Source organism: Silurus aristotelis (assembly GCF_946808225.1).
Source record: "Silurus aristotelis genome assembly, chromosome: 5".
NCBI classification, from domain to species: Eukaryota; Metazoa; Chordata; class Actinopteri; order Siluriformes; family Siluridae; genus Silurus; species Silurus aristotelis.
The window spans coordinates 24409596-24434754 of NC_139578.1; the positions used below are offsets into that span (position 1 = coordinate 24409596).

Below are 25159 nucleotides of genomic sequence, written 5' to 3' on the forward strand. Positions count from 1 at the left end.
TAATACAAAATTAACACAACTTGAATTAGAGTACATGCACACACAAGTATGATTATAATATTATAAGACTATGGCTAATTAAAACTGTAATATACAGCGGTTAAAATAAGTATTGAACCATCACCAGATGACACTGGGAAAAAGTATTGAACACAAAGTATTTAATACTTCGTACAAAAGCCTCTGTTGGTAATGACGGCTTCAAGACGCCTCCTGTATGGAGAAACTAGTTGTACGCATTGCTCAGGTGTGATTTTGGTCCATTCTTCTACACAAACATTCTTTAAATATTGGCCTCTTCTATAAACTCTGATCTTTAGTTGTTTCTATATATTTCTAAAGGAATTCAGGTCAAGTGATTGGCTGGACCATTCTAACAGCTATATTTTCTTTCCTTGAAACCAACTGAGAGTTTCCATGGTTGTTTGTTTGTTTGGGATCATTGTCTTGCTGAAATGTCCACCCTCATTTCATCTTCATCATCCTTGTCATGTTTCTCCGTCAAGCACTGCTAATCCAGATGTCAGAAGAGAAGCGAGAGGAATGGTCAAAAACGTCCTATCATCATAACTGTGAAATCCAGACATCTACAGACAAAGCAGTTATTCACATTCACTCCCACACCTGGTGAACACAGGAATTAAATAAAACATTAAAATGTGAAAAATACAATGTGAAAAATACATAAAAAATGCAATTCTTTTTTTAAATAACCTCGAGTCACTGAGGATACACCATATACTGTCTCAGGCTGTGTAATTAGCACCCTCTACCCTAAAGCTGGTGGAGTGGGCCCAGGGCAATAAGGACAGTTAAACTCATGGGGTTTAAATAATCAGGGGATTTGGTTCTCTGTTGTTGCCAAATCCTCTGAAAGATCTTCTGGCACAATCTTTTGCCTTCACAAATAATCTGTCCAATCCTGAATGTTAGTTGAAGCGATTGCTGACACTTCTGTCTCTGCAACATCTCTGACCCTTTCATCCACATCACTGACAGAGGATTGCTTATGTCAAAAAAATAGGAAACACACAATCAGAGGTGGGAAGTAACAGAGTACAAATACTTTGTTACTGTACTTAAGTAGACTTTTTTGGTATCAGTACTTTACTCCATTATTTATTTTTTAGACAACTTTTTACTTTTACTCATTACATTTTTACACAAATATCTGTACTTTTTACTTCTTACATTTTCAACACAGGTTCGTTACTTTAGTTTTAATCCATTGATTTGGTGAAATATATATTTTTTATTTTCACTGCGCGCCGATTTCAGCCGAAACAACCGATTTCCTGTTACTGCGCATCTTTTTCAATCCGCTGGTGTATAAAGTCCTGTCTCTCACTCTTTACGAAGATAAGAATCAGATCAGCAGGCAGAAGGCAGTAAGAAGTTTGGGGTTAATGTGGATGAGACAGAGGGAGTCAGTGATGTAAACATGACTAAGAACAGACACATTCATGATGATCATCATCTTTTCTCTGCTTGTGTTCTGTATGTGGATGTTTAGCCTGGATACATTCATTAGGTAACAACATTTTTAATTAGTTTAGTATTAAAATATATATATATATATATATATATATATATATATATATATATATATATATATATATATATATATATATATATATATATATATATATATATATATATATATACAGTGGGTACGGAAAGTATTCAGACCCCCTTAAATTTTCACTCTTTGTTATATTGCAGCCATTTGCTAAAATCAATTAGGTTCATTTCATTTCCTCATGAATGTACACATAGCACCCCATACTGACAGAAAGACACAGAATTGTTGACATTGTTGCAGATTTATTAAAAAAGAAAAACTGAAATATCACATGGTCCTAAGTATTCAGACCCATTGGTCAGTATTTAATAGAAGCACCCTTTTGATCTAATACAGCCAGGAGTCTTTTTGGGAAAGATGCAGCAAGTTTTTCACACCTGGATTTGGGGATCCTCTGCCATTCCTCCTTGCAGAACCTCTCCAGTTCTGTCAGGTTGGATGTTATTTTAAATGGATGTTCGTTATTTTAGCTGTGTGCTCAGGGTCATTGTCTTGTTGGATGGTAAACCTTCGGCCCAGTCTGAGGTCCAGAGCACTCTGGAGAAGGTTTTTGTCCAGGATATCCCTGTACTTGGCCGCATTTATCTTTCCCTCTATTGCAACCAGTCGTCCTGTTCCTGCAGCTAAAAAACACCCCCACAGCATGATACTGCCACCACCATGCTTCACTGTTGGGACTCTATTGGACAGGTGATGAGCAGTGCCTGGTTTTCTCCACACATACTGCTTAGAATTAAGGCCAAAAAGGTCTATCTTCGTCTCATCAGAGAATCTTATTTCTCACCATCTTGAGGTGTTTTTTAGCAAACCCCATGCAGGCTTTTATGTGTCTTGCACTGAGGAGAGGCTTCCTTTGGGCCACTCTGCCATAAAGCCCTGACTGGTGGAGGGCTGTAGTTTATTCTTATAAATACTTTAGGTCAATGAATAAAAATTCACAATTTTCCTGTACAACTGTTAAAAGTCATGTAACATGCATCTGGGGTTCCTCATTCCAGATTTAAAGTTAATGTTATGTGTAGTAATGTTAGGCCAAGTTATATTGTTATTACTGACACATTCAAGTGTGTTGCCACATTTCATAAGGGACAGGTATCAGGTATGATAATGATAATAATAATAATAATAATAATAATAATAATAATAATAATAATAATAATAATAATAATAATAATAATAATAATGTCTGGGGTTCAAGCCCCGGTATCGCCAAGCTGCCACTCTTGGGCCCTTGACCAAGGCCCTTAACCCTCTATGAAATATCAAGGTCCGTGACGTCGGAGTGACATGGGGCCACCTTCCCATGGGCTCACCACCTGCAGAAGGGACCGTAAGGGACGGTGCTGTGAGGATTGGGCAGCAGTCGAAGGCGGTTGCCTGCTTAGACTGCTGCCCCCACGACCCGAATTACAGATAAGCGGGAGAAAATGAATGAATGAAAGGATGAATGAATGAATAATAATAATAATAGTTAATGTCCTGTATCTATTAACTGAAGCAAGACTTACTGTAACTAAATGAATTAGCAGGAGGGGCAGGTCAGCGAGGAAATTTCCAGTAGCTAATTAAACTAATATACTGTTAAGATTTTTATTATGAGAAAAGAAAACTTATTTTTCTGAGAGGTTTTTCATGTGATCTGCGATGCCCGTGGTGCCTTTTCTGATCAGGGAAGAAACACACAGCACACAGCATGGGGCAAATGTTTTTCTTTAATTTAATGCAGATAACAGACAAGTATATACACACACTGGAAAAATACCTGAGCTAAAACTGTTCCTGACAAAGTCTCCCTGTATACCTCTTATAAGATTCTACAGATACTGAACAGGTAACAGGAATGTGTTTAGAGAACCAGTGTGAGAACCATCTTAACACTAATATATACAGCCATCAAGCTAAACCATATGATAGCGTCTACATCTCCATGGATGCGCAATAAGGCGCGTCCGAGCAACGAATGCAGTTACGTCAGATCCGGTGTTATGCGCTAAAACGCTCCCCTGCCACAGACTGCCCCCAACTTATCTCATAATTAAAAGATACTAAGTCATAATTATAGACTTAGTAAGTCATTTTTATGAGATCCTTGATGTAAATCTTTTTTTCTTTGTGAATGCAATGCGCTTCCGTAGAGAAGAGATGAGGATAAAGAAGAAAAAAAAAACCTGGGGTTTAATCGGTTGATAAGCCACGCCCCTTCCTACAGATGCATGCTGGGAAATGGCGTCTTTAAGGAGACTTATTGCGATGCATGTTGTAATGAAGTGAAGTTAAAATATAAACCTAAATCACTCCCTCTTTTATTAAAGAGGAAATTCACCCAGAATCATTTACACTTTACTCTTTATAATTATACTGAGTGGTGTTCAGGATTAATTCTGTAATAATATTACAAGTTTTTCATTGAAATTTATTTTATGTACATCCTGATTTTAACTTTGGGTTTAACTCTGGAAGTAAAATGTGGAAAATATTTCAGTAAAAAAATAAAGGTTTTATCAGAATTTTTACATTTATATTAAGAGACAAAAAGTATACATAATTATTTATTAATTTGTTTATCAAGTTATTGTGTTATCTTTGTGTATTTAAATATATTCTTAGTGTTTATAAATAAAGACTGAATAATTCAGGGTTCAGATTTTCAGTAACATTTATTCAGGTTAGTTTCAGTCTCACATTCAAACAGAATCAAATTCAAGCTGCAAAATTCAACACGGAAATGACTGGAGTTTCACATCCGGGTTACTCAGGACCAGGCAAAGCTAATCGAGCCTGGAGCGAGTTGTACAGTTTTGTGTCGCCTGCTATTAAATGTATTCCCTTTTACTGAACTGAAAATAATCTTTAATAATATTTGGTTTGTAATGAAAAATTTATACAATAATAACATAAAAATACACACTGTAGGATTACAATAACAGTGGTACCTCGACATACGACTTTAATTCGTTCCGTAACCTTGCTCGTATGTCAAATTGCTCGTATTTCAAAGCAAATTTCCTCATTGAAATTAGAGACTAGAGGCGATAAGCGGAGGGAAAACTCGTTTTTTTACTATCACTCCTGTACACTACGGATCCCTAAACTTTAACATTTTAACTTTTTCTTCTTTGCTTATCTTAATTTTTGTCACAATCTTCACTTTCTGGCTTCGATTCACCATCTAGCAGCGGCGTCTCGAGCTCGTACCTCAAATTATTGCTCGCGGATCAAAGCAAAAAAAATCCACCGAGTGACGACTCGTATCTCAAAAAACTCGTATGTCGAGGCACCACTGTATTTGTTTATGCAAAAAGTAAAAATAAAATAACCTGTACAAAATATGAATATGAATTTCTAAAATAAAAAATATTTTTATTCTCCACATTTAATAAATGATTAAAACTTTAACATTTATTCAGTATTAAATACAGGAGTGATGATCAGTGGTGCTGATTTTTTACCTCCTTCATTTAAACAAGGACTGAAGTATGGATAGAGTTTCTCAGTGAAAGTCTGACCAGTGAAAGAGTAGATATGAGATCCGGAGTTCACATCATAAAAGGAGACCAGACCCTCCTCATAATCCACAAACACACCCACCTTCTCCACCTTCTCTCTCAGTGTGAGGAGGACAGAGGGATCAGCACCAGCTATATACTGATTCTCATTCCTCAGTACCACAGACCAGACTCCATCCTGAGGGTTTGCTATAATCTTCCCCTTCCTGTTAATGTTTTCTCTCACAACTCCTAAATCCCACTTAGTTTTCCCTCTGACCTGCACCTCATAATAAAATCTTCCTGAGGAGAAACTCTGCTTCCCCAGAACATTAACACACTGATTAAACCTCTGTGGTGTATCAGGGAGATTCTGCCACTCGTCTCCATCTTTCACTTGTTTTCCATCATCAGACAGGATGAGAAATGGATTTGCAGTATCAGGATCCAGAATCACATCCACTGAGAGAAACACACAGTGTGTGATGTGAGTTTGCAGGTAAAAAACATTCAATCATCATCCAGTGGAACAAATTCATTAATATTTATAAGAGGATTTGTAGAAGATTCAATAATAAAAGTTTTTAGTAAAAAGAGAAAAAGGTGTAGAGTTTATTGTAGGAGACTGTCAGAGATGAGAAATAGAAACTATTTTCTTTCTGAAATGGTACTTTTGCAGTGCAGTGCTCATGTCCTGTGTGTGTCCACTTCTGTCTTTTCTGTGAGTTTTCACAGCTGTTCCTACTTCCAGATTGATTAGTGTGTGTGTGTGTGTGTGTGTGTGTAAATACCCCTTTGTTTTCACCTCATGTTTGAAGTAACTCGTCTGTGTAAGAGTTTTACTGCGCTGTTTATGGATCACTGTTTATGTGTAATGGGTATATTTTCACATGTGTAGCAGCTATATGTTGTTATACTAGTTAATTATTATTTTTTTTTAATTAATATTATTTTTAATATTATTTTTATAATTATTGTATTTTAACTCATTATTTTCGTTTACGTCTTTTATTATGAAAATATTAGGTGGTGGTTATGGTTGCAGTGCAATAAAAAAAGTCTTTTTGTGCTTTAAATATTAAATATTAAATTAAATTAAAACAAATATTTTAATGGTGAATTTGGTTCATCTGTTGTGCTGGAACTCTGGAGACACAGTTTGTGTTCAGGTGCATCAGGAAAAATGGTGTCTGGTGATAGAAACAGGTGGAGAACAAAAAGGAGATAAAACTGGAAGTGTCTCAGAGTATTTTCATTTCTCACCCAATTGCAGTTATTCAACTTTTTTCCAGAATGTGGAGTTGATTATTAATAACTGTATCTTTCTGGTTAAGTCAATAGAGACTTTTAATAACATGGAAGTGACATTCAGTTACTTCCCGTGGGCTCACCACCTGCAGGAGGGACCGTAAGGGACGGTGCTGTGAGGATTGGGCAGCAGTCGAAGGCGGGGGGCTGCTTAGACTGCTGCCCCCGCGACCCGAATTACAGATAAACGGGTGAAAATGAATGAATGAATGACATTCAGTCAAGTTCAGTGCTGTTACTTTCGAATATACAGTATTGAAGACTCAATTTAATAAATATAACAAAAAGGTGTATTGCATTAATTAGATGTATTCTATTTTATGTTTATGCAATATTATAAAATACAATTTTTATATATTATATTATATTACTTAATCAAGCAGGCATTTTATTTTAAATTGTTTTAAAATTGTAAACTGTTCAAATTTTGATGATCACAAATGTTTATAATAATATATCCTGAATAAAACATCAGGATGAATCGTGATATTGAATTGAATCTAATTTCTGACGTGATAATCGCATTCGAATAGTGAATCCAGTGAAGATTCACACCCCTGCTGCCTACTATATTATAAGGTATATTTGTGGAGATGTTGATTGATTGTTAGTTGTAATTGTGTTTTATGTTACAGGAGTGCAGTTTTTGTCTAGTTAGGGTACGATTGTTCTCTCTTTTAATTTTAAAGTAGTTTGTTTAGATTGTAAACACCCCTGAGAAGCTGGGAGACGCTGGTTATTTATTATATTAATAAGCAAAACACACTTTATGTGAGTTCAAAGTAACAGACTGAGCACCATGGATTTTGTGAGTCACAAACTGTTGTAAGTTTAAAGCAGCACAGATTTGTGAGTAACACTTGTAGGTTTAAAGCACTATGGATTCAGCAGTTTTTTTTTTTCATTCATTTAATGTGCATGTTTAAAGAGAGCACAATTTTCCATCTGCTTCCATCTTACACTGTCCTCAAGGTACACATTAGCCTTGTTTTTGTTTTTTCCCTCTTTATTTTTATTTACAGGGCTATGTGCAGAACATTATTTATGTTTATATTATTATATTATTATTTATATTTATTTTTCAAATTTGTCTGCTATTGCTAATTTATCTTGGCTCTGTTATGCATTCAAATTATTTTTTTACTTATTGTGCGCCTTTATTATTTCTATTGTCATATTAAATAACTCTTCAACCCGTACTTTTATCAACACCTTTTCCATTTTCAAATCAAAACAAATTTTATTTTTTGGCAATTTGGAAAACACATTTCTGGCTTTTCAAGGAATTAGTGTACTTCCTTTGGATGGTTTCTTGGGCAGCTCCCCACTGTTCAGTCTTAAAGAACATTCTGAATATTTCAATGCAAGTTTTCTCCATGGTTTTAAATATAAGAGAAAAAAGAGGTTCAAGTGTCAGCTGATAAAGTGTATCCTGGGACAGGCAAAAATGTGCACAAAAAAGTGGTGTTTTTGTTTTAATGGTGAACTATTAAAAAGTTTTTAGAAATTCTATAGTGTAGTTTAAGGGGGGGGGTGTCTTGTGTCTTAAGAGAGCAAATTCTCTCTCTCTTTCAAACACACACACACACACACACACACACACACACACACACACACACACACACACACACACACACAACCCAGCTAATTTAATTTTAATGAAGGTAAAATGGTACCTGCAAACTTCTTCATCTTTGCTAAATCTGTGAAATATAAAAATCAGGCATTTATTATTAGTTTACCCAAAAACAGTCCAATAACCAATATTTGTATTTACATTATACATGAATAGTACAAGCCAAATGAACAAATTCTATATATTTTTTTTTTTTAAATAAAAACTCTTTCGGCTTCTCCCGTTAGGGGTCGCCACAGCAGATCATCCGCATGTTTGATTTGGCACGTTTTTACGCTGAATGCCCTTCCTAACACAACCCTCCCCAGTTATCCGGGCTTGGGACCGGCACTGAGAGTGGCTGGGGGTTGGTTCCCTGACCGAGGATCGAACCCAGGCCACAGCGGTGAGAGCGCCGCATCCTAACCACTAGACCACCAGGGACCCAGATTTTCTTTCCTCAAAATGATGTCTAATAAAAGTACTGAAACTTATGGCAAGCTAAATTAAACTTATATAACCTGCATCTTATTTAAAATATTAATCTCATATGTCTTCTCACTATTCTTCACAGAGTAAATTTCACAATCTTGGTGCAATTACCATCTTCAATGCTCCGACTCTGCAGCTCTGAAAATAGAAAAGAAAAACATTATTCAAGTCTCTACTTTAATATTTATCATTTTCTATTAAAACATGTATGGAGAATTTTATTAATATAAAAACTACATAGTCAGCACAAATTTGGGGTATAAATTTTTTTTAAGTGGATTTGATTTGTTCATTTGCTCAGTGTAGCAGTAATTCTGCAAATATCTGTGAATTTACTGTATAGAGTGTAAGACATCTGCATTTTATGACATTTAGTGGATAATAATTCAAATTTTTACACAGAATATAAATAAAGTAGTTTTTCTGTTTAAAGTGAAAGTCAATTGATTTATTAGTCATTAAGAGTAAAAATCTTTCTTAACTGCAAAGTTCTTCTTGTCTGATAATACTGTGAAATGTGTAAATAACCAATAATGTTATGAAGGTATCCAAATACAGTTAGAAAAGTAAACAGTAACATTTACACTACAGACAAACTCAGTGACTTATGGAAGATTGCATTTTCTTTTTGTGATGCATTTCCACACCTGTAGCACGACATCTTTTTGTCAGTGTTTTATTTTTGCGTTTCATGCCTCAGTTTGGTCCTTCTTAATTTGTTTAATCACTGACTTGGCCAGTGTACAACCTTCCACTTTGTTCTTCTGATAAAGTACTTTGTTGATTTGTCCCGGAATTTTGGATCATTGTCTCATTCCATGAAGATGTTTGTCCCTGATTACACTGCCTGGCCAAAAAAAACGTTTGCTGGTTGAATTCAAATGATACCTAAGAACCTATGATTGGATCACTATTGCAGTAATTACAATATTTTTGGTGGCAATGATTCTTTGTGTGTAACTTCTCATATTTTAAACATCCCTATGGAAAGACATATGCCACAAATTGCCCATATTGCTGGGCATATCACATAATATGCCCATATTGCTGAATTGATTAAGGATTATCCATCCAATGCATTCTTGAAAATCTGTAAGGATATTGGTAAACTCTCAACTTCACCAAAGAAATGTGGAGTGAAAAAAGAATCAATGAATAAATAAAAAGATTGTGATCAGAGATCTTTAGAATGCATGATAAAGTTATACTGTAAAACATTAACAGAAGAACTCATGGCTGTGTTCAATAGTGAAAGCAAGAGACTTTCCAGATGCCTAATGAGACAAAATCTTACAGAAATGGGAATAAACTCTGCAGTGATGTTGGGGGTTTTTGTATGATATTGGGTATGATTTAAGGGTGGTTCAGTTGGTCAGATTGAGACTGAGCAAAAAAGTAATGCAACTCTCAATGGAAATAAATGTAATGACGTTAAGTCAAAACTATGGCGTTACGATTGTTTGCTGAAATCAGAGCTCAATGCAACTAAATATGTGAATGTGTGACTTTTTTGTCCAGACAGTGTAGTTGGTGGACTGAATCTATTGAATTCAATCTGAGTAAAATTATAAACTGTGAGAAATTAAACAAATTATAACTTGTTTCTCTTTCTAAACTCTGCTCAAGTTTTAGGGATAGAAATTTCAAAGAGATTTTGTTGACAAAAGTCCTAAATGTTTTACAAACTTGGGTTTACTTACTGTATTCCACTTTCTGTCTCTGCTTCTCTGAAAAGAGAAAAGCTATTGATTAATATACTCTATTTATTTTCAATAATAAAATACTAAATAAATTTTATCTCAAATTTATATTTCATAATTTATACTATACATTTGTGTTGTCGAAATGACAAAGTAAATGAAGGTGAGAGTGTAAAAACAGACATGCAGCAGAGTCAGAGGTTGAAAGTAAAGAAGTACAAATACTTTGTTAGTGTAAGTAGATTTTTTTTTTGTATCAGTACTTTACTTCACAATTTTATACTTTTACTTATTAAATCTTTTTTCACAAATAACTATCTCTAAATTTTCAAACAAAGCTCATTACATTAGTTTTAATCTATTTGGTGAAATGTCAATATTTTTTTCTTCTCATTATGAGCCTTTTTTAGTCCATCAACCGATTTTCTGTCACTTCTTGGCTTTCTTAACCTACCACTTATGTACATGTCATGGCTATCATGCACCAGAGACGTGGGCTAGCCTATGAAGCTAACAACGAGCAAGATAGAAGGCAGCAAACATGGATGAGACGGAGGGAGTCACCGATGTAAACTGACATTGATGTCATGACTGAGAACAGAGACATCCCTGATCATCTGATCATCATCATCATCATCATCATCATCATCATAATTGTTTCTGTGCTTGTGTTCTGTATGGTGGTTGTTCAGCCTGAATACATTCATTAGATAACAAAATTAGAAATTCGTTCAGTGAGGTCCAGTTACCAGTGTGATACTAAAACAGGTAGTAGTAATGGCTACTTTTTACTTTAGTGTAGGATGTGTGTACATTTGCCACCTCTGAGCAGAGTAGATCAACAGGTCAGAAAAGTGTTCACAATGAATGCAGTTATATAATATAGCATGGTGCAATTAAATAGTAAATTAAAAACATTGTTGTAAAAAGGATGACGTGCAAAAAAAAAAAACAAAAAAAAAAAACATGGCCATTGAGCTTATTGATTGAGTAGATTCTATGCTGTAATAATATAATAGCACAGTGCAGAATTGTTACACAGGGTGATCACTGTTGGTAAAGAAAACCTCCTGTACATTTTGAACAATATCCACAGAATGGTTATAATACATTGTACAGGATGGATGCTGCACTTTCTTCCATTTCATGACCACATTGACGTAGTCCAAGGAAAACCGCAGGACAGTGAATTATGTCATTTATTATAATAATCTCAATTGTACAACAGAGCAGTTGAGGATCAAGGGCCTTTCTCAAGGGCCCAGGAATCTGATTTACCTTGGGATATAAGTGATCATAGCAGGCCTTTTCAGGACCTTTTCAGATTCCAATGGACATTATAAATTGACTTTCCTACCTAAATTCCTGTTAAAGGTTTCCTCTTTCTCCTAACACGTGACCAAATTACTCAGCTAATGTGTGGACTAAAGCAATGTTATAAATGCATTATAATTTAAATATGTTATGTAATTAATGGAAATTATAAAAATGTTACCTTTTTTGTGTAAAATAACTGCAGTTATTATCCATCCAACAGCAGTAAGCCATGCTAAAACTGAAATTCCAACAAACCACTTCCAAACACCAAAGACTTTACCTAAAATGAAACCATATTCATCACATTTCAGATATCATTAGAAAGTGTTAAACAGTTTATTAATAACTGCACAACCGACACTTACCCAGGGCAATGCAGCAGATTAACCAATAGGTAAAATACAAATTAATTACACACTCTGATAAAAAATGATTAAAGTAATAGTCAAATCTCAAATCAGAGGTTTATTTAGACTTTAAGACTTACGATTAATGATAATCTCTGTCTCCCTCATGTGATCTTCTTGTTGAAGTCTGCAGTAGAATCTGTTGTGGTTGCTATTATCATGAACAGTGATGCTGCGTTTCACGTTAAAGCCCTCAGTGTCTCTGTGTATCTGTTTGTCTTCAGCAGGCAGAATGTCTCCTTCTCTGTCCAGCCACAGAATCACAGGTTCAGGGTTCCACCCTCTGGACTCACACAGTAGATGAATCCCTCCTAAGTTATCATAACTCTCCATCATGATCACCGGGGGGCTTCCCAAAGCTACAATCAATAAAAAATTATTTTTTTAAAGGACCTACAGTACTGATAACACCCAGTGATCAAGCAAAAAAAACAAAAAAAAACAATAAGAAACATCAAACCTCCAAAAAAACCAATTGAAGGTTTTTTTCATTCTGCAATTTCAGCTTTAGAATTGAAATACATTCTGAAGTGTAGAATAGTTAATAAAATTAAGAGGGAAGTAAAACAGCAGTTCTACAGTTTAGTTTTAAAGGGAGATGACTGTCATCTGCAAGTTATGCAAAGTGGAGCTCATGTGGGATTGAAGTACCACAGTCATTCACGAGCACATGAAAAGAAAACACACTGGTGCCACAGATGAAGTCGAAACATCAGCACGGTAAACAAAAACTGTATAATCATCATCATGTGAAAATGGTACAGTTTAATGAAGTGCTAATGTGTAAATTGTTTGTTCAGTTGTGACTCGCGAGCATCAGTCTGCGCAATCAGCATCGCTTTCATTTAAAACGGTGCGAACAAACACAAAATCTAACGCAGCAATTAACAGCAGCAGTCAACGATTACATTTATTAGTCACTGTTGTGGTTTTCCTCGAATGCTTATGCATTTCTATACCAATGCATATTTTTTCCTTTAAAAAAAAAAAATCAAGCCTGTTAGCTCGCTGCGTTTCTCTGTTCCACTCTCTTTTATAGCATTTGTCTTCTACAGCAGTAACTTATCTGTTTTTAAACATGAATTACTGCGGCTTTACTGTGTTCAAATGCTCGTTTTCAATGTTTGTATATTTAATTTTTATGCATACAGTATATCATTTAATTATTATAAAGAAATTTAATTTATTATATATTTAGATGCTTATATCTTCACAACTGAACAAAATGTATTTCAAAACAATGTTGTATTATATTTAACTTTTTTTTTAAGCTTATAGTAGCCACTATAATCTTTAAAATATAAAAAATTTAAGATCGTTAAACTCAAATTGTGGCTTTTGCATTTTCAAGTACACCTTTATACATAAATATTTTGAGTATTATGGTTTTATATGGTTATAGTAAGCAAAACATCTAATAGAAAAAAAAAATCAATCGGTATATATATATATATATATATATATATATATATATATATATATATATATATATATATATATATATATATATATATATATATATATATATATATACTTAAAAACAATGTTCCTTAATGAGCTACACAAAATTAGTGGAAAAATGTAACACATGTTAACGTTAACCAGGATTAATGCATTGATGAGGAAAGAGAAATTATTTAATACTGGAAACGAGGCATTATCTTTTTTTTACTAATTGTTTTGCTGTTCCACGTTTAAGAACACATGTTGTATAGTACTCAAATGTATTCACAAACTATTATGCATAATGTTAAGGGAAATTTAAATTGTGTATTATTAATTTTCTTGTTCAAACTTTCAGTGTAAGTAGGATCTTACCATTAACAGTAACATCAAAAGTGATGCCATCAGACCAGGATTCGTCCTCAATGAAACACGTATATTCTCCTTCATCAGAGACTCGGAGATCTGAGAGTCGGAGTGAAGCGTTGCCTTTCTGTAGCTCCTCTGTGAACAATGATGTTCTTGTTCTGTAGGACTGAGCCTGGTCTTCATTTCTGTCTTCATGATCCTTATAGAGATGCACTAACATGTGTTTTGTTTCTTGTTTGAGCCATCGTACTGTCATTTCCACAACGCTGGTGCTGGGTTTGATATAACAGGGCAAAACAAGATCTTTTCCAGCTACAGCAACAAGATGATCATCTGGACCAAACACCTGAAATTGTGCTGTGTTGTGGAGAAAAAATAATGTTGAATATAATTATAATTTCTACATTTTCAATTTGTAAAAAGGCATACTTTATTTTTATGTATGTAAAGAAATATTTATAATTTTAGTGTACAGGTACTTATTGGATACTCTGTTCTGGTGGCCAAAACACAAATTTAGTGATTTTGGATGATGTTCTGTTGGATAAACAATGCCCTGAGTATTGTGTTAACAACAGTGCTCCACAAACTTTATAAATAAAGATATACAATCAACAAAAACAATTAAGGAAGGAAAAAATGTTATTGTGAGAAAATACAATCTGAAGCTAAGTTCAGTGTAACTACTGCTGCTTTTTTTTTCTCTGTGGCGGGTAAATAGAGTCTGTTAATAAAACATTGTAAATATTATTAAAGAAATTGTAAAGGCAGAGTAATACAGATAGCAATAATAGCATTTAGCTCATTGCAATCTTTGTAAAAAATACAAACACAGGATGAGTTGGTTAAGTGTGTAGTATAAAATATACTAGAAGAGAGAACAACGGCCTACAGAGGGTAGAAGACCAGCTTAGAATATTTTGTCTTCATGATCTATGTTGAGTATGGTTTTACTTATAATAAACATAAATTTGCATAAAGCATCCATTTTTTTACATGCCAATGTTGATTATAGTATTAAAAACTTGAAAAGTACTAATTTAAGGTATATTTAGAGAATCATGTAATTTATCATGATTTAAAATTTGAATTGATTGACAGACATCATTTACATACATTTTTTTATTCACAATATTATTCAGCAGTCTAAGCAGATTCCCCAGACACTTCTCTGTGTCCAGGGATCGGGCTGTCAAGGCCCCCGCCTTCGACTGCTGCCTAATCCTCTTAGCATTCTGAGTCCCTTACGGTCCCTCCTGCAGGTGGTGAGCCCACGGGAAGGCGGCCCCACGTCGCTCCGACGTCACGGTCCTTGATTTATTTTTCTCGTAAGGGTCCCCTGGAGCATAGAGGGTTAAGGGACTTGCTCAAGGGCCCAAGAGTGGCAGCTTGGCGATACCGGGGCTTGAACCCCCGACCTTCCGATCGGTAACCCAGTGCCTTAACCGCTGGAGCCACCACTCCCCCTTACTCAGAATCTTATCTTTGCTTTTATATGGAATTTGTGACTCTTGTTCGGACAAATTTGCAGAATGGTAGCATTAGGATTATTCACTTACTGATTTGTTTGTCTCAGTTACTAATTGTATTCATTGTATCATGATTAAAAACAGGACCAGAGATCAGTTCTCAGATTTTAAAACTCAAAAAATATCAAACTGAAGGTTAAGAATTAAAATAGAATTTAATTAAAATAAAACACACACACACACACACACACACACACACACACACACACACACACACAGTAAATCTGTCTTACCTGATTGTGATTCCATAAAGCCGTAGAGAACCAGGAAAGTCAAACACAACAACATTTCTGAAAGTTTAGCCGTTTATCATTATTTCATCAGTCTGTTTCACAAAATAAACAACTTCTAGTTATTTAGCAACCACTGATTCTATTAAAATCATTCCAAAATACTAATGTTTCTAATTTTCCATTAAAAAGACTTTAACAGTAACGTCTATGATTTCAGTTTGGTGTGCTTTCATTTATGTAACCTGTGAAACCGGTTTATTAAATCTGAGACTAAACACACCTTTTTTTTTTCTCTATTTTTTTTTTTTGGAGATGACAAGTTGCAATCTGCAATAACCACAGATGAAAATATTAAACTTAAAATCCTCAATTGTGAATTAATCCTTACATTTAACGTTATTTTAGTGCCATCCAAGTTTTATTTTGCAAATAAAATCCAAAATTCCTTTGTTTTATTTACTGACATGGTGATTTCATACTGGTATTGGTGTCCATAATTAGTAGAACTGCTTTCTTTACCCTATGAAGTGCTTTACTCTGTTAATTATTATTATCATCATCATCAGCATTAATGTATGTTTTTTTTATTTTTATTATGAACAGGTTTTTTCTTTGTCCACATTTTTCTCCTTCAAACTTAAAAGACTCTTGGTGGTTAAAACTGTTTAAAATTAAAATTATTCAAATGAACTGTTTTCCCTCTTTTCTCGGTTTGAAAATGACAGACAGTTCTCTAGTTTTCATGATTATGCATTTTTAATTTGAACTAAAAATTCCATATAATTTAAACTCTACCTGTGAGACCAATTCAATTAGATTAAGGTCATTTTGCACAAAAATCCATGCTAAAAGAGAAACAACCTTATATCCTTTTTTACCCAGTCCTTTCCTGACAAGGAGAACATTTAACTGTTAGGTGAAAGAACGTGCCGGAAACCGAAGTGAAATCCGAAGTGAAAAGGCTTTTTAATGAGAAATAACAGGGCAAAGCACTAAATGGGAGACAGTAATGAATGGGTTATGTAGCATGGGAACTGATGAGGGCCAAGTGTAGCTGGGAACTGATGAGGGCCAGGTGTAGCTGATTATTAAGTGGGAGAGTGGCTTGGAGTGATAGGTGAAGGTGTGGCTGGTGGATCCCTGACATTAACTGAGACCTGTTTGTAGGTTAATGGATTAGAATAGTATTAATAATGGATTAATAGAAATGTAACATTTATAAGTAGATATCTGGTCATGTTGAGAATTCCTGGTTTCTGCTGGTCTAAACACTTTTGGTTCATGAACATATAATAAATTATTTCCAATAGTCTATTTTCTTTGTTTTTAGCTTTTCTCTTGGTTGTGCTGCTTCTAGGAGTGTCTGTTTATGTTGGACTTTCTACCTAATCAGATTTTAGCTTTAATTTGCATTCATTTCAAATCCCCAAGTAAACCGTAATGCACGGAATGCACAAGAAATGCACCTAAAACTCATTTTATGAGATGAATATTGATGCTTCCGTTAGTGATAATGTATGCGGTTGGTGCAGCTGTGAGTGCAGTGAAAGGAGACTTGTTTAATTGTGTTAATTGTGTTTTATGCTTTAATAATGACATTTATTCTCATTGCATGAAAAAGCAGTCTGTGATGCAGCATTTGGTTATACGGTGTTTCTGTATAATATTGATGGTTTCTGTAGCCATTGGCAAAATAATGATGGCAGTAAGACATGGATTGATTCAGGTAGGACACCACTGAAAGCCTGGGTGTGTTAAATGCACCTTACGAGGGTGGCTGCAGGAATATCTGACAAGAATTAATTACTCTCTGCATGTGATGGGAATCTTCTATAATCTTCATATGTCTGGGTTATAGGTAGGATGGCTAAACAGCACCCTTATCTCATACAAAGACCCAAGCTCAATCTGCTTATTCAACAAATGAATGGCCCAGTCGTAGTATATCTAAATCCAAAATTGCACAGTAAAGGAGCTTAAAATCTGATAAATATAGAATGATTTTGTAAGAAAAACTAGAAATATATATAGAATACAATAATATTTATAGTTAAGATGTATTATGTATTATGCTGAACCACAACAGCCAATTTTGCTATATATAAACTGTCTATATATACTGTATATATATAAAAAAATTCTGTTTCTGATATATATTTTAAGAGCATATGTAGCCTTTTATATCCATTTGGTTTGTTGTATTAATGAAAGATTTTATGATTAAGAATAGGTGATATGCTAAAATACATTAAATCAGTTGTATAAAGTTTTGAGAGTATTTTATTTATAATGTTCACTATCATTATCTTTTAATTTCACACTAAAATCCTGCTGGACATACAAGAATACATTAATAATTAAATGCAGGGAAAAATCACAAAGAAACAAAAGCCAACAGAATGACACAAACACCACATAATGTACTGTTAGAGTGGGTGTATAGTAAAATTATAGTAATTTTTAATCCTTCTTTGAGCTTCTAGTTTATGCTGTGTTTGCTTAAAAAAACAACACAAAAATAATCCATAATTGAATAACTGCTTATTTGATTTTAACTGCTTATATTCATGTTTATTTAAATGCACTTTTAAGAAATATTTTACAATAATTTGTCGCAATTTAATGTAATTGCAATAATATGGAACAGATATTTATTCATTAACTGCAGTGATGATCAGTGGTGCAGAATTTTGACCTCTTTCACTTAACCCAGGACTGAAGAATGGATAGAGATCCTCAGTGAAAGTCTGACCAGTGATAGAATAGATATGAGAGCTGGAGTTCACATCATAAAAGGAGACCAGACCTTCCTCATAATCCACATACACCCCCACATTCTCCACTTTGTCGATCAGTGTGAGATGGACAGGGGGACCAGCATTAGCCCAATACTCATTCTCATTTTTTAGTTCCACAGTCCAGAACCCAGTTTTATGACTCAGATTAATGTCCCCCTTCCTTTCAGTGTTCTCTTTCATGACTCCTAATATCCATGCAGTTTTCCCTTTGACCTGCACTTCATAATAAAAAGTACTTGAGTAACTTCGCTTTCCCACTGCATTAATACATTTGTTAAACCTCTCTGGTCCATCAGAGACATTCTGTTGTGTTTCTTCATGTGTCACTTGTTTTCCATCATCAGACACTTTGAGATTAGGATGAGCCGTGTCAGGATCCAGAGTTACATCCACTGAGAGAAGCACAGACAATTTTTAATGCATTTAAACCAAGGAATTATTCTCAAAAACAACGTGACTGAGTCTGCATGACTATACAGTGTATGTGTTCGGAGTCTATAGCAAAGGTTGTCATTTCACAGACTTCTGCAGACTCAGAAAATTCAGCAAACCAAACTGAATAATTAAAAAAACTACATAAAAAAATCTAAAATAAATGTTTAAATAAAACTGCCCATTAAATTTCATTAATTAAAGGGCTTTTTTATGTTTTTAAAACATGAACTATATCAACAGATTCTGTTGTAGTTTCTCCAGATTACATGCATTTATGCAATTTTATTACTATGAATGCCAAGGAGCCTTAATAAGAAATAATTAAATGTTGCAGACACGTAGATTGTTTTTCATTAAACAGCGAGCATTTCTGGTTGGATAAGTGAAGTGAAGGCAATATGGCTTGTTAAAAACAGAAAAGTCTGTTTAAACAATGCTATACATTTTAATGGATGGCAGGTCTATACTAATTACTATTTAACAAATTTAAATATGATTCAGAACACTGCTACATTTTTCTTTATAAAAAGGAGAAAAATTTGTAAACTTTTCAGATTCACTATGTATTTCTTGCCTATTTATGAAATAACTTGAAATGAATAACTTCATATGAATATTTACTGACACTCATATACACGCATATTTGCTGACACACACACACACACACACACACACACACACACACACACACACACACACACACACACACACACACATTTGCTGGCACATTCATTTACATGCATGCACATTGAATGACATTAAACAAATCCTCATTTTTGACTCATTCACATACAAATATGCCCATTTATATACATGTCTCACTGTGCACTTCTGCGTTGCCGTCAGTGTTATGAGACGTAGGTTTTATGTTTATTCATGTCTTGTCATTATTTTATATCTTTGTGTGTCTATAATTTCATGCATTATAAAACTTAGTGACACTCATTGCACCTGTAGCAAGTGAGCTACAATTGAGTTGTATAGTTACGTTGGGGTTAAGTGGTTCTAACAATGCTGGGATTTGAGATCACAACATTTCACTCAGAAGGCCAACATCTTAACCACTAAGCTACCACTTCCCATGCACACACACAGAATACAATAAATGTAGTAAACTCTGGTTTAACTGTAATAAAGATAAAACAATAAGTCAAATCTTTCCTACCTGCAAATGTCTTCATGTCTGCTAATTCTGTGAAACAGATTATTTAAACAAATTTGTCAAATTAGTTTTATTATTATAATTAAACAAGTTTATGCAAATGTAAATTAATCAAAATTATAATATTATAATACATATAAAACTAGTTTGAGTTAATAAAATATAACAATAATTTAAATAAGTTATAAATATAATTCTATATAAATAAATAATAATATAATAAATAAATATTTAAGTAAAGTTTACACTATAGACCAAAAGTACAAATCCACATTTTTTGTGTTTTAAAACTCAGGTGTAATTACCGTCTTTCACCCTCTTCCTTTGTGGCTCTGAGAAGAAAAAAAAATGCTTTAAAAACTAAATTGCTTGTGGGACACTGTTTCAAGTTTAAACAATATTGCACAAATGGTGAAATTGCTCTTGCACATGCAGCAGCACACTGATATTCAGTACAACAGAATAATTTCGAGGTGTGAAATGACTTTTATCTGTGCTGCCATGGTAATGCACATATTGACTGACAGCATGTATTAAGTGTAATAATGGTTTTAGTGTAGAAAACTACTGCTAGTACTAGAGGCATGCAGAGTAAAAGAAACAGTGAAATATCAGTGAAAAAATGCTGTCATACTAAATATCAGTGCTTCTGGAATGCCAAGTTAGTGAAACAAAAAAACCTGTTGTATAAAAATATTTTATCTTAACAATGACACTGTTCACTTTGACTATTATATATGCATGTTCTATCCTCTAGTTTATTATAAACAGATACAGAATTTAATAAATCCTGAAGGGAATAAAAAAGGAATTGCATTAAAATGCAAAGAAACTGTAAAACACACTCTTACCTGCAAACCTCCCCGTTTCTTCTAACTCTGTAAAACATAAATACTTTATTATGGAATATTTTATATTAATTACATTTATTTAGATTAAACAAAATGTAGCAATTCAGTACAACTGTTTACATAATGTGAATATTTTATTAGACAAATCTCCTTCTGAATATAGTATCTCTTATTTCTGCTCACAGTTCTCATCAAATTTAATATAAGTGCATTTTTACAAACTCTTGTGTAATTACCTTCTTCCATTCTCCGTCTCTGCAGCACTGGAGAGAGAAAAAGTGAATTTAAGTTCCCTTTTTATTTATTATTGTAAATTACTTTTTTTTCATCTATAAAAACAGCATGGGAGTGGCAGCTTGCTGTGGCTGGGATTTGAAATCATGACCTTCAGATCTAAAGGCCCATGTTGTAACCACCAAGCTCTTTGTAAATAAATGTTTAAACTGAAAATATATCACAATAAAATCTGAAAACATCACTTTGTATGAATTGTATTTTTGCAGCAATAAAATATTATTTGTCTTTGTAAAATCTTTTATGTTCTCCTGGAACATGTCCTGGTTAAACATTTGCTCAGTCCACTTTGCGTGGGATGGTAACAAGCTGCTAAAAGAAACCCTAAAGAAGTAAATTCAATTTTTTGTTATTTCAATAATGCAGAACTTATAAACACTTAAGATAAAATATTGTATAAAAATAGAGTGCATTTGTTTCATGGAAATGCAATCAAAACACTCCAATGATCTTATTAATCTAATTAAAGACGGAAAAGTGTTCCGAAGTGAAACTCCAACCATGTCTGTAAATGTGTGAGATAAAGCTATAGTAAACCTCATTATAATTTGAGCTTATTATGAGAGAAAAAATGGTTTAAAAGTTACCTTTCCTGCAAAAGAGAACTGCAGTTATTGTCCATCCAACAGTAAAAAGACATACTGAAACTGTAATGGCAACAGCAAGCGTCCAAGTACCAAAGACTTTACCTAAAATGAAATTTGAAAATGTTATATTGCAGATATATTCAATTTCACAAAACAATGAAGCAAAATGACCAATAAATAAAATAACACATTTAAACTTTGGTGCAAAATATTCATGTTTTTTTTACCTGTAATGATTGTAGTACAATGCTGCAATCTATGTTTAAGGTGATTCTTTTAAACAATGGACACTTACTATTAATAATAACCTCTGTCTCCATCATGTGATGAATTTGTTGAAATCTGCAGTAAAATCTGTTGGAGTCGCTATAATCATAAACAGTGATGTGACTTTTGACACTGAAGACTCCAGTGTCTCTGTGTATCTGTGTGTCTTCACCAGTCAGAGTGACTCCTTCTCTGTCCAGCCACAGAACCTCAGGTTCAGGGTTCCACCCTCTGGACTCACACAGTAGATGAATCCCCCCTGAGTTATCATAACTCTCCATGGTGATCACTGGATGGCTTCCCTGAGCTATAATCAACAACATTGTTTTAACATAAGCTTTTAACTTAAAACAAAGAAAAATAACATTCAAGAACAAAAAAAAACAAACAAAACAAGTTATGTAACCTTCTTACATTTATATTTCTCCTCACTCTCTCACTCAAAAATACAACATTTTTTGGATGGCAAATATTTAAATAAAAATGATGTAAGTTTTCAAAACGCTATTCTAATAAAGCTCTTTTGCTGGATATGGAATCAGATATTCTTTACAGAGCAATATTAAAACACCATTATGTGAAAAGTGTTAAGTTAATACAGATAACAATATACAGTTACTGGCTACTTTAATAAAAATATTTATTATATATTTATATTAAAAAAAAGAGCTTATCTGCGTCATGGTACAATTGGGCTGTTTTGAGTATTTTAAATTCTGCTGATCTCCACATTGGTTTAACATAAAATATTAAAAATTTTAAATATAATTTTTTTTTTTAAAGATGTACACACAAATATAAAATCTTCACACAATCAGTAATGAACAATCCCCAGCCCTGCCTCACCCTGCACCATATTATACTAAATTGTCTGCATTGGTTGCTTTGGTTTGTATTGTATTATTTATCATTTATTTTAAATTCTTCTGGAGGGGCAATTTCTCCCTGAGAAAAGACTACCAATGAAATTCACTTTTTTTCTTCCAGGTTGAGTATGTTAGATTGGAAATATTGTGCACACTAGAGCACCGATTATATTTAATATTGTGACATTTTAATTGCTGTACTTTGTCTGATATTCCCATCCACATTTTCTCCTCCTTCAATATGAAATTTTAAAATTATGAATGAAGTCTATGTAATTCACATTTTGTAAAAATGTAATAATTTTTTTACAATGTACAAGGACCATTACTGTTGCTCGTGCGCTTTTTTGGTTTTAGTTGTCTGTACAATTATTTTCTGAAATACTGAAACTAGCCCATGTGGCAGAAAAAAAAAACATACCACAATTCCCAATTCTTAATGTTGATGTTTGATATGAAGAGTAACTGAAGATCCTGGCCTGTATTAGCATAATGCATCCATTGTTTTTCTGCCACCTGATTGGCTGTTTGGATAACTGCATAAAGCAGGTTTACAGGTGTTTATTGTACTGGAAATGTTTTGTTTGAACTTTTGGATTTACTGGGCCAAAATCTACAAGCACACCGCCACCTCGCGAGAATAGTCCTGTGCTGGTGATCAGTTAGTCACTAAGTGATAAAAAAAATACACTGAAATACAGCAAAAAAACACATTGTTTGCTACAGATTTAGTTTTAACTATGCACAAAGCATTAATAACTCTCATTGTAAAAATCTTCACTGCAAAAATGGATTTTACCCTCAACAATTACATGAACAACAATGTCATCAGACCAGGATTTGTCCTCGATCAGACATTTATATTCTCCTTCATCAGAGACTCTGAGAGCTGAGAGTTTGAGTGAAGTGTTGCCGTTGGGTAGCTCCTCTTTAAACAGTGATGTTCTTCTTCTGTAGGATTTGGCCTGATTTTCATTTTTGTCTTCATGATCTTTATAGAAATGCACTACTGAGAACCCTTCATCTAGTTTGAACCACTCCACTGTCATGTCCACAGCACTGGTGTTGGGTCTAATAAAACAGGGAAGAACCAGATCTTCACCAGCTACAGCAACAAGAGAAGCTGCTGGGCCAACCACCTTTAAACAATCTGTAATGTAGAAGGAAATTTAAGAGCAAAATTTACAAAGATCGAAATCATTTGTTTGCTGTTTTAAATATGTGCAGCTATATTACTTATAACAATGATATTAGCGCTGCCAGAATGGATTTTTCGAATGTTTGTGAATTTTAAAAAAGTGATAAAAATAAACCATATAGCCAAAGGCCGCTCTCAGTTCTATTATCGCGCACGCACGCACGCACACACACACACACACACACACACACACACACACACACACACACACACACACACACACACAGACACAATGAACACCATTTTTGAACTAAGAAACCGCTTCCAAACTGAATGTAAATATTTACATATACGGTATTTATTATTACATGATCTGTGCTTTTTCACTTAATTTCACATCCACATCAGCTCTGTGCACTGCACTTTATTTTCACTGTGCTATTGTTCTATACCTGAAATACGTGTGTGTGTGTGTGTGTGTGTGTGTGTGTGTGTGTGTGTGTGTGTGTGTGTGTGTGTGTGTGTGTGTGTGTGTGAGAGAGAGAGAGAGAGAGAGAGAGAGAGAGAGAGAGAGAGAGAGAGAGAGAGAGAGAAAATGAGAACAGAGATATTAACATTCCGAAATTTCCAAAATCCATAACTTCCAAAATCAATAAAGAAGGAAAATGAGCACTTACACTGCACTGTATATATATATACACACACACATGCAAAAACACAGTAATCCTTTTCATACCTGACTGAGATTCCATTAAGCTGCAGAAAATCACACACAGAAGCATACTCCCTGAAAGATAATTGATTCAGTCTGTTTCTAAATAACATTTTATAAATTACACTGGGTGCACAATTGAACACACACTGATTTTATAAAAAATTTGTAAATACTCACTCATTTTAAAGTTGATGTTTGTCTCTAAAAAATAAGATCTAAAAGTTTGCGTTTTCAGTTTGGTGTGCTTTCATTTGTGTAACCTGAGTAACCTGTTCCCTATACACCTTTTTTCTAAAGAAGCATGCTGAGGCATGTGGTAATATCTTTAAGGCATCTTGCTTGTCCATCCTCTCTCGAGGAGTGTGGTTCCAGAGCCCAGGCCGTGCGTAGAGGTGATCCCGACTATCTCTAGTCGGAACCTCTCAACCTCACGCACAATCTCAGGCTCCTTCCCCGCCAGCGAGGTGACATTCCACGTCCCTAGAGCTAGCTTCCGTGTCCAGGGATCGGGTTGTCGAGGCCTCCACCTTCGACTGCTGCCCGATCCTCTTAGCACCGGCCCCTTA

At 34.2% G+C, this 25159-nt stretch overlaps 1 protein-coding gene across 1 annotated transcript; it reads right to left on the reverse strand.

Moving 5' to 3' along the window:
- Positions 1 to 4627: 4627 nt before the first annotated feature.
- LOC310726644 (uncharacterized protein) lies at positions 4628 to 24870 on the reverse strand. The gene is made up of 18 exons (XM_083542388.1): positions 24771 to 24870; positions 24615 to 24665; positions 23540 to 23890; positions 21903 to 22181; positions 21608 to 21709; positions 20963 to 20989; positions 20727 to 20753; positions 20181 to 20207; positions 19879 to 19905; positions 18134 to 18670; positions 13725 to 14075; positions 11987 to 12265; positions 11678 to 11779; positions 10183 to 10204; positions 8965 to 8990; positions 8594 to 8620; positions 8052 to 8078; positions 4628 to 5529 (listed from the first exon to the last, which is right to left on the reverse strand). The coding sequence occupies exons 1-18, from the start codon at positions 24772 to 24774 to the stop codon at positions 4982 to 4984; spliced, it is 2814 nt and encodes a 937-aa protein (XP_083398514.1). The 5' UTR covers positions 24775 to 24870; the 3' UTR covers positions 4628 to 4981.
- Positions 24871 to 25159: the final 289 nt, after the last annotated feature.

Coding starts and splice junctions, on each gene's coding strand:
- LOC310726644 (XM_083542388.1), bottom strand. Junction 22,182..23,539: donor TGTTCATGTAATTGTTGAGG/GTAAAATCCATT, acceptor TGTTGATTATAG/CTCAGGGAAGCCATCCAGTG. Junction 18,671..19,878: donor AGACATGAAGACATTTGCAG/GTAGGAAAGATT, acceptor TGCTTCTCTCAG/TGGATGTAACTCTGGATCCT.